Below are 10,632 nucleotides of genomic sequence, written 5' to 3'. Positions count from 1 at the left end.
GGGGGAGCGGACAAGCAGAAACAGGGCTTAGACATATGTATCTCGCCGGCCGGGGTACATGCACCTATATGGAGGGGCCATATAGGGTCTGGCGCCGGGTTTTGGGGCCGGCTCCCTGTTAACCGCAGAAGGCCGCTGCAAGGGGTTTTCTGAACCCGGCCGGGGAAGCAGAGGTGGGAGTGAGACCCACAGGAAGAAAAAATGTGAATATTTGATGTCTTTGAACTTCAATAAAGTCAAGTCCATCACCTTTAACCCTTTCGTAATAAAGAGGAATCAGAGAGGGTCGCGGCTCCCCGGCCGCCCCGCCTCCAGGGAGCCGGGGGGGTCGCCTGGGGGGACCCACAGTTTCCCCCCGAAAAAAAGAAAAAAAAAAAAAACAGCAAACCCAAACCCGAATATTGAACCCTGTGTGGCGTTTATGATGCTTAATATTTAACTCAGCCGTGCAGCATTTAATGCATCTCGAAGCAGGTTTAACACACCCGGCACACACTCTTTATTATTGTTATAAACCTTTTGATATCTTAACGCATGAAAAGTTTTTATAACTTTGTTTGGCGTAAAAGTTTTACAAGTTTTTTTCCTTTTTTTTTTTTTTTTTTTTTTAATTCCCAGCACGCATTTAGGCATCTCCATCAGACAACTTTATTCCTACCTCGGATGTCCATCACAATAAAGCCTCCCTCATAGGCTGGGGAGCTCGCTTAGTGCCTACGTTAATGACACCCAGACTAATTACGAAGGCCCTTTCCATGTGACGTACAAACACACCAACCCAACCTGTTTCCTATTGCTCCCTGGATTTCATACACAACATATTGGAAGCAGCTCTGGCTTACTTTGTTGTGAAATATTGCAGAGAGGGAAGGAGGCGAGGGGGCAGGCTTCTAATTGGCTTCTTGCAGGATAATAATGTTCACTTATGTTGGCTTCCATACAAAGCAAATCATTTCCATTTCTGAAAAAAAAAAAAGAAAGAAAGAAAGAAAAAAGAAAGAAAAGCGGGACTGGGGCTGGAGGGGGGGGGGGGGGGATCTGCTGCAGGAGCTGCAAATGCTGGATGAAAGTGTCCAGGGATTCTCCTGGTGTTGGACGGGGCCGCTCACACCCACTCTCGCTTGCACACGCACCCACTTGCACACGCAGCACCCCACGACCCCACGCAGCCTCTCCTGAAGGTGCCAGAGCCCCGGGCAGGAGCACGTAACCTTGACGGTGCGCTAAGAGCCGTCCTAAAGGCGAAGCCTCTTTAGTGGCATGTAAATAACCAACTTCAGCTGAACAACTCAGCAAGAGCGGCAAACAACAGCCATGAGGGGAAATCCATCCTTTTGACCATTTGCACTTTCCTCATGGGTTTGACGTTGGTTTGCAACTTGGCCAGAGCTGGGATTAGAAAAGGCGAAGAAGAAAGCCAGTGGTTTTGGCAAGTGGACTCGAATCGACCATCAATTGAGCTAATCCTCGCCTGTGGATCCTAGGGTGAATTCATTTATTTGTGTACGAGGAACTTTTATAGGAGCAATAGCTGGTCCCGACGGAGAGGCAGGGCTGATAGAGGCAAGCAGGCAGCTCGCCCCAAGTCCCGGAGCCCTCTGCCAGGGACCCTGGTGGCCCATAACCTCGGCGAGAGGCGATTAAATCGGTTCTCCTGAAGCACCACTCTGCCGGGGGGGGACAGGCGGCGAGTTTGCTGCTGAAATATGGGAGAGCCACCGGCAAGCAAGGGAGGGAGGGGGCGGCGGGGACGGGGGGGGGACGGGGGCGAGGAATGAAACTTTGGGGAAGGAATTGCGGATTTGAGGCAAAGCGTTTGCAAAGTTGTGCTTCAGTTCCCCACTCCCCCCACCCCCAAAGAAAAAATCAGTAACCCCCGAAAAAATAGGGCACTGGGAAGAAGGGGGGGGGGGGGGGCTGCAGGGCTGCGCTGCCCCTCTGCTTTCCGGGAAAAATATGAAATGATGACTTATATTATTTTGCCCCAAAATGGCGGCTCATTAAGGCCTTGCTTCTACGCCTTTCATAAAGTTGGGGAATATGCGGATGCACAGCATATGTTAGATTGAAGCACGTTCCTCTGCTTTTGATAACTTCTAAATTACAACATGAAACCACGAGAATGTGGTTTGCAACCTCATAAGCCTTTTTTTATCTGGAGTTGAGGAATTAGGCTGAAGCATATTGCTGATGGAGCCCATAAAAAACTTTATTCATTTTCGAAAAAAAAGGGGGAAGACTTAATGTAAACATTACAATTGTTTATGTGCTACAAGTAGCAAAGTAAATTCGTTCGTTTTAATTGTTAAAAAGCGGCCTAATCCCTTTCTTTGAATTAAGTGATACACGCTTAAGCAAATCTGCAGTCCTCTGCTTTAAAGATGTGTTTGATATAAACCGTATGTGACTGTACAAATGACGGCTAAAATAGCCGAAACTCTGTGTCACACGCTGGGCTTTGCAGCCAGCGTGTGATTAAGAAAGCAGAAGATATTCGAGGTTATCTTCCAGGCTGAGGACTTCAGGTACGAGAAAATAAAAATTAGAAAAAATAAATAAATGAGGATTCCGGGGATTTTGAAATAAAATTCTCTCTCTGCACATGTGTTTCTCAGCAGTCTCGACCTCTGCGGCGGTGTCTGCGTTTGGAAGGTGGAGAGCCTCAAATTTTAGGCAAATCGTGCAAAACAAAGCGTTCGGGCTATGGCTCCATTATCCGCAGGTTATTCCAATGCTATAGGTGTGAAATTTGTCTTTATTCAGATTTTTCTTCCAATTGCTTCTTTTTCTTTTTCGACGAGAAACGGGAGTGTTAACAGTCTGTCCTCGTGGTGCTCTCCATATTCTGTTAAAATTGTAATTGAAACAATAATGTTTATTTTGAAGCGCTCAGCAGACCGGAGTTGCTGCTTCAAACACGCCTTAAGAAGCCTGTTAAATTATCAGCGTTTTAACAAAGTTTGAAAGAAATCATTTTCCTATCGTCATATGGGTAAAATAGGAGTTCTTTGAGGTTTGCTGTTAACTTTCAGAGCAGCAGAGCCACATTTTAGCACGTCCTTCATTGTTTTCAATTTTTACCTTTCATCGTTACTCTTCGCCTCTTTCAACTTCGCTTTTTAACTTTATAAAAGGGGCTCTCCGAAATCCCGAGCTGCGCCACATTTCCATCAAACGCTTCGGTTTTTTTCAGCTTATAAACCGCAGCGCGGCCCGAGCCTTGCCCAGACAAAAACACCTTTAATTTTCGAAACGTGCAATAATCCACATTTTTAGAGCTCCCACACGGACCTCCCCACCTCTGCGAGAAACAATTCCCCCTTTTTGGGGGGCAATATTTAAGTTTGTTAACGCGGTTGGAAAATTAAAGGAAACACTTGAGCACTGAATAAACTTTTCCAAAATCCCCGTGTCACATTATTGCGCTCTGTCACCCTCGCCGCTCTTTCTTATAGATGAATTACACTTTCCAAATTTTGTCCTCATGATCAAAGGCAGGGGAAGGGGTCCGGACCCAGACCAGTATTTGGGTGCCTGCAGCCTGCTATGCTGGGGGTAGAAAATCTCGAACGCGGTTTTCAATACCACCTCAAGGAACATAATATCATTCCATAATTCTTTGACTTAAGTTACTCAGAAAGAAGGAAGCAGGGTAAGAGGGATTGTAAAGTTTGATAGATTTCTTGTGGTGATAGTTTACAGTTTCTAAGCCAACATATAAAGGCGTGGGTTTTATTTTTGCATCGCTGTTATTGTACTCCAGTGTACTTTGTCATAAATCAGAATTATTTCCGCTACAACATGGGGCATAATACCGGGCAGAAATACAAATTTAAGGTAATCATTAAAGTGTTGCTACCAAATACTTCCTCGAAGCGAAAATGAATGTTTGTAATAAAAACGTAAGAAAACTTGGTAAAAAATACAATGGGCATAAGAAGTACTTTCTCCACATAACTCACGGTTAAATAATTAGATTGAGAAGGGGACAGGTAAAATATTAGGTGGAAGTCTGAGAGATTCTTTGTCTTGGCAATTGTACACGTTTATGTACTCCCGGGCTCAAGAGGGGCTTTGCTGTCATTTTTGCTCCCCCTTGCTCCCCTCGCCCCTGCCTGGCTTCCCCGGGCTGTCGGGCGCTGCTCTGGGGATGTTTTAGGGCGATTGCTCCGTCTGCGGCGCTGGGGACAATGGGAGGACACGGGGGCCGCCCGCTCCGAGCATCCTCCCCTCGGAGCCGGGAACAAGGGGGGCAAACCCCACTTTGGGGTGCCCTGTGTGATGGGGAAGGGGGGAAAGGCCGGGGCTGCTGCGGGACCCGCTCGCAGCCCCGAGCTTTCGAGGAAAAGCACCGGGCTGGCAGCCCGGGTGCGCGGCCGTCTAGCGTGGATATTGTTCCCCGAAAAGTGTGTAAAATTCAAAGTAGGTTATTAAAGTCCTTACCACGGGTAGACTCTCTCCTTTTAAGTTTTAATAGCATTTGTTCGTATTTATTTTCTGTAATTAGAGTAAAGCATTTTTCCCAACGGGGGTTCCACTTAGGCTGATGAATTTTATTTCTCTTTCCATTAATGACCCATGTTTATCATACTTCTAATTATTTTTAACTTTAAACAATATTCGGTCTCCTGGAGACGCCTCTGTGCTGCTTGCTAACGTCAACTTTCTTTTTCCATGGCCAAAAAACATCACGGTCAAGTCGTGAAATATGCTCGTGTAATATTTTTATGAACAATCTGATTGTATATTTACTCGGCCCCCTTTGCTCCCGAAGATGCTGATGAGCAAGTTGCGGAAGAGGCTTCCAACCCTTCCCCAACATTTGCATCAGTAGCTTGTGCTGGCAAAAACTGGTAAACAAAACGCCTGTGAACGGTGTAAATCTTTGTTTTATACTCCCAACATTTACACATTCATAAAAGATGAGGTTTCCACCACCGTTTTCTCTCTCCAGCAACCTGGATAGGGAGGTTTGCTTGAGATGCTATTGTGAAGCGCCTGGCTCTGCGGAGAAGCAAATTCGAATTGTTTAATGTCACGTTTCCCTCTGATGTGCTCCGTGCAACTCGTTAATATCTCCTTCGACAAAAGCACACCAGAATACACGGCGAAAAAATCAGGAAAACATATTTAATCTTTAGGCAGACAATACAGGAAACTATGAGGTCAAATTTTGGTGTCCCAAAAAATGCACATGTGTAAATGTTTGACTGAGCAGCATAAATTATTGGCTAGCCACATCAGCTGCAAAAATAAAGTAGAAGAGGGAAAAAAAAATCAAACCGGGGGAAAAAAGCAATATAATGCAAAATTGCATTGGTCTTTAATTTCATCACCTATAAATGAGAAAATATTGGCTCCCATACTAAAGTTTTATTCTTTGCTTATAAATATTATGTGGAATTTTCGTTGGATATCATAAAATTGAACGATTTCTATCAAACTGTTTTAAAAAGACCTATGCAGATAACACAAATAGAGGCAATAAAGTCGCAAATAGCTTTCCAGGGGAACCAAATGGCGTCTGAAGCCTACGAAAGCTTTTACTATGCTAGAGAAGAGGGCACACGAAATAGTATTATGCACTTTTAGGCTTTCTCGGCCTAAGATATTTAAACTTGTCCCACTTGATGCGGAGAGAAGACCCGCAAGTCTCTTGAAAGTTAAGTCGAGGGGAATTTTACAGCCCTGCTTTTGAAAATCTTTGGGAAAACAGGTTTGCAGACGTGAGAATATTTAAGCAGGACTTCACTCTAAACCGTTACAAATCACCCCAAACGGTCAAGTTCCACTTTCTGTGATACAATGTACTTTTTTTTTTTCCACGATTTTGCTCCCTTTCTTTTTTCTTTTTTTCCCCCTTTTCCTTTCTTTCTTTCTTTTTCTTCTTCTTCTTCTTCCTTTTTTTTTTTTTCCCTTTTCTTATGAAAGGTGGCGTTTTCTTTTTGTTTCCCTTGAAAGTGACTCTGAACCCGTGTCTTTCTAATCGTAATGATCTTGAAATTCCGGGCTATCACACTTTTTATTCATTTATTCGCGATTGCCCTAACCCGCCGCTTCACCTAGAATCAGAGCTCACCCGCCTGCACAGCAACACGCCGGGAAAATTATGAAAAAACTATAGAGTTTAATGGCTACGCGATCTAGAAAACACCCAATAAAGAGAAGAAGTTGGGGGGGGGGAACACAATAACGACGAAGGTTTCAATTCCGTCGCATTTAAGGCATCAAATCTTGCTCGGAGATGGTGCACTTTAAATGAAAACAACAACCTGAGTTCACATCGCAGCGAATTTCGCCACAAAAGAGGAGAGGGGAAATATTGGAGAGAAAAGTAACTTTCCTCGTGTAATCTCCCCAGAAAGAAAAAAAAAAAAAAGTAATAAAATCCTAGCAAAACGGGAAAGTTTCAGTTTGCCAATCCTTCTGCACGATATTTAGTGAGTCCCAGGTTGGGTTTTTTTCTCCCCCCCTTCTTATTTCCTGAAGAGACACAGAGAGAAAGAGGGAGCAGACGGAGAGACAGACAGACAGACAGAAGGGGAGAAACCCACCACAGCACCGCACTCGTGCAGTTCACCATCTGAAAAGTCGCTCCCTTTGAGCAAATTCGACCCCCTTTTCCCCTCCACGAGGAATTTTTGTGCACGACACCACACATGCCATTTTAGCCCAGAAACTTAAGACAGTTCGGAATGAAAGTGGATAATTAAAAAAAGCTGTCTTTGCAGGCTCAGGAAAGGCGAAGCTGCTTTGCTGCGGGAAAATAGGGAAATAAGAAAGGCAACCTAGGCTTTTATTGTCTTTTTCTTCATAAAAAAAAAAAAATGCTGCTTGGGAAAATTCCAACCTGCTTAAGGAGCCTGGGCTTCAGGATTTCGGGGAAATGCCTGGCTGAAGGGCAGCAAGCAGCTCTCTGAATTATTCCCCCAATTTTCCCCCTCTCTTCCCACATCTCCGTCGAAGCAGCCAAAGCAAAGCGGCTCAGAGCGCATCACCCCACTGCACCCCCAAAGCAATTCCAGCCCCCCACTCCCGACCCCAAAATAGTTTTAATTAGAATTAAAAGAGCAAGAAACAGAAGCAGCTCAACAGCCGGCTGAGCCCAGGGGAGCTCGCCCGTGCCCGGGGCGGGGGGGACGGCGCAGCCGAGCGGAGGAAGGACAAGGGGGGGGGGGTCCTCTCGTTGGGAGGCAACAATTAAAAATCGCCATCGGTTTTGGGGCGCAAAAAGCCAACTCCGAGAAGGCACGGAGACAGGGCGAAAGGGAAGTGGGGGAGCTGAGATTTAAAAAAATAGAAATATATTTTTTTCACCCTCTGCCCCCCTTCCTCCGCAATTTTTTTAATCATCTTTTTTTTTTTTTTTCCCCAAAAATCTTCCTCCGCGATTTTTTTTTTTTTTGAAAAGGTGGGGGGTCTCCCTCGCTTTTTTTTTTTTCCTCCTTCGCCCCCTTTCCACGCGTGGCTCCGTTGGTAAACAAACTGGCGGGAGGGGAGCGGGGGCGGCGGGGCTCTGCCTTTGTTCAACGTGAAGGTCCCGGCCCGGTGCTGGCAGATGTCGCTGTTGCTCCACGGTGCCGCTCCCGGTCCCGACAACTTGACCCCCGTGACGTCGGCCCCGTCTGAATCATCAAGGCCATTTTCAATCCTCATTGGCCTGGGCATCACGTGGGGGGGGTGGGGGGGGGGACCGATGCGTGGATAATTATGGTGCTTGATATTTTTTCCCCCTAAAAAAAAGATGTCAGCCCCTGGCTGGAGTATTCCTCCTTAAAAACCCTCTCTGAAAATGTCATGTCCCAACAATGTGACTTCTAACTCGTTTTTGATGGACTCGTTGGCCGGTACCTGTAGAGGGGAGAATTATTCCTCCAGCCAAGGGATGTACATGCAGCCTGGGAGCGATTTCAGCTGCGGAGTCATGAGGAACTGTGGAATTATCCCGTCTCTTTCCAAAAGGGACGAGGTGAATAGCGCTACCTTGTCTCTCAGCACCTATCCATCTTACCTTTCTCAGCTAGACACTTGGTGTGACCCCAAAAATACGTACAGGATCGAGCAACCTGTTGCAAGACAGCTCCCATCCTGCTCCTTCCCAACCAATGTCAAGGAAGAGAATGTTTGCTGTATGTATAACGCTGATAAAAGAGCTAAAAATGCCACAGAGACAGCCCTCTACCCCAACCAAATGCCTGAGTCTTGCCTAAATGACCATGAAGTCCCCGTTCCTAGCTACTACCGAGCAAGCCAAGGTTACCCCTCCATGGAGAAGACGTCAAACTGCAGCAATCCAAATGAGTTTGAGGCAAGTTTTGAATCCAGGGCGAGCCTGAACCCAAGGAATGAGCATCTGGAACCAGCACCACCACCTCCTCCACCTCCTCCGCCGCCCCCGGTGGCTAAAGTGAGTTTCCCCGAAAACACAAAAACAGATAATACTCAGAACACATCCACGAACGAAATTAAAACAGAAAAAAGCGCCCCAGCACCCAAAATAAGTCCTTCGGAAGCAGAGAAAGACCTGAATAAAAACACTGACACCAGCACTGACAATTCTGACAATGAAGCAAAAGGTAAGGGAATCATTCATTATCAGTAGCTAATTTCAGCAATTAGTAATCATCCATAGCTAATAAGACCAGTAATACGAATATGCAGTAATGTGCTCTCTATCCTGCCAGCTTCTCCTCCAGAGATTGGCATAATAATGTTGTTTATTGTTGCTGACTTTTGAAATATATATATATATTCTTACTAGAAACGTTAACTTAAAAATATATGTATTAGAGCTGAGGAAAAAAAAAAAAGAGAGAGAGCAGTCAGCTATTTGAAAAGTCGTCCTCTCGCTGTTTATATGGAGAAAAATTGCTGTGCATGTACTTATGGAAAAAGAAATGTCCTTGCAACCAACGCTGCAGAATGTGTTGAGATTAGGTGGCTTTGCAAAGACTCTGATATCGCAGTGACTTGGGTTTTGTTTGGGGGAGGGGTTCTTTGGGGGGTTTTGTGTTTTTTAAGGCAGATGAACCCTGTTTTTTCCCCTTCCCTTCATATCGCTTTCTATGCAAATGCTTTATTTCCGTATGCTAAGCGAATTTGTCTTCTTTGGCTTTGCTCAGTGTTAAATCTCGGGAAATGGGTTAAAAAGAAAAGGAAAGAAAATGCATGGAGTCTAATTTGCAGTTACAAACATCTCAGGCTGGAGTTGTGCACTGTGGTTCATTTCATTGCTTAGAAGCTCGTTGAGACTCAGAGAGGAAAAAGATTTTTTTTTTTTTTCCTGGCGAATTGAGGTCTTGTTTGCGAAGGGAAAAATGTTTCTGTGTGTTGAGCAGATGTTTTAACTTTGGGATTGTCTGAAAAGAGGCTTTCATTGACCACATTTTATTTTCACTGTAGAGATTGCATATGCGTGGAAATCTATGTGTATTTGAATATGCGGGTCTGTTCCTGTCCTGATTCGAAGCTAGGTGGATTCAGGGGCTTCTTTCAGGTCAATAAGTGGCGATCATGTGAATGGAAGGATTGAATTTCCTTAATAAGTTGGAGCAGAATTCTTGGTAGAAAATACTGCTCAGATCTAAGCAACGGCTTGCATGGTTTGCCTGTGGTATGTGGATGAAAATATCCGCCGTGTGTCAGGATCTGTGCTATAATTAGGGCTCAGGCAGCAGGAGGATGTCTGGGGTGTGCAGCGCTGTATGTGCATGCAGGGCTGCATGCATGTGGGTCGTGTGTGCCCCATGCACACATGTCTGGGCTCTGTGGCACCAGCAGAACACATCTTCTGGCGTTTCCCCTTCTAAAATTGGCCTTTTTAAAAGCAGAACCTAGAACCACCGTTTTTCACCCCCCTTTTTAAGCATTCGGCATCCAAAGGGAAATGATATTATCTGACAGTTGAGTTACAATTACACAAAAACGCAAAGTCAAGGTTATCAAAACCCCTGCAAACTTATCTGCACAAAGCGCCTGCAAAATCCATGCCAAGACAGGATTTGGTGGGAGTTAACCTGAAAGCAAGATTATATTGGTTTTGATTTGTAATTGGGGCGGAAATAAAGAAATAAAGAAATTAAGATGAAGGTTTTCTTTCGGTTCAGATGTTAAACTTAAAATGGGTGCGTGGAGCAAGAAGTGATTTCCCAGATATTTGCGTTTTAAAACCTATTCCGTGTCGGTTGCAGCTTTTTTAAATGGTTGGATCCAATTTGGGGCGGATTTTGTTTGCTTCTGCTGCTGTTGTTTCATTTTAAAATCTGCTATAGCTTAAGTTTTCGTTAATGTTGAACCAGGTTTTTTATTCGTGCAGAAGGTAAGAGATCTTTCTAATGTAATTTAAGCATTTGGGGGAAGATAGTGTTTCAAAGGGGATTTCCAGGGCTTGGTAACATAAAAGGATTTCTGCAAATGCGAAAGTGGTTCCATGTCACACAAGCAGATTTTGAAGGTGCATTTGGCCAAATAAAGTTTTTATTTCTAGTAAGCGAATTTCCCGAAGCTGGCATTCTTGCAGTGCGGAGGACGTTGCTGCAATCGCAGGATACGCTTTGCTCTTTCTTACAGTTTAGACATAAATATTGGCCGACTGCTGGTGCCAGGATTTTCTCATGACCAAATTCAAAGCCC

General features: G+C 44.8%; 1 protein-coding gene across 1 annotated transcript in view; it reads left to right on the top strand.

Annotated features, from left to right (window-relative positions):
- Positions 1-7,689: 7,689 nt before the first annotated feature.
- The window catches only part of HOXC10 (homeobox C10), a 9,617-nt gene continuing 6,674 nt past the window's right edge, over positions 7,690-10,632 (top strand). The window contains exon 1 of the mRNA XM_080570527.1: positions 7,690-8,576. Coding sequence (XP_080426653.1) covers positions 7,793-8,576 — 784 coding nt within the window. The 5' untranslated portion in view covers positions 7,690-7,792. The remainder of the gene's footprint in view (positions 8,577-10,632) is intronic.

The sequence above is a fragment of the Anser brachyrhynchus genome (genome assembly GCF_964034855.1).
Source record: "Anser brachyrhynchus genome assembly, chromosome: 29".
Taxonomy (NCBI): domain Eukaryota; kingdom Metazoa; phylum Chordata; class Aves; order Anseriformes; family Anatidae; genus Anser; species Anser brachyrhynchus.
Note: the sequence above shows the minus strand (reverse complement) of the source record. Positions and strands in the feature narration are given on the sequence as shown.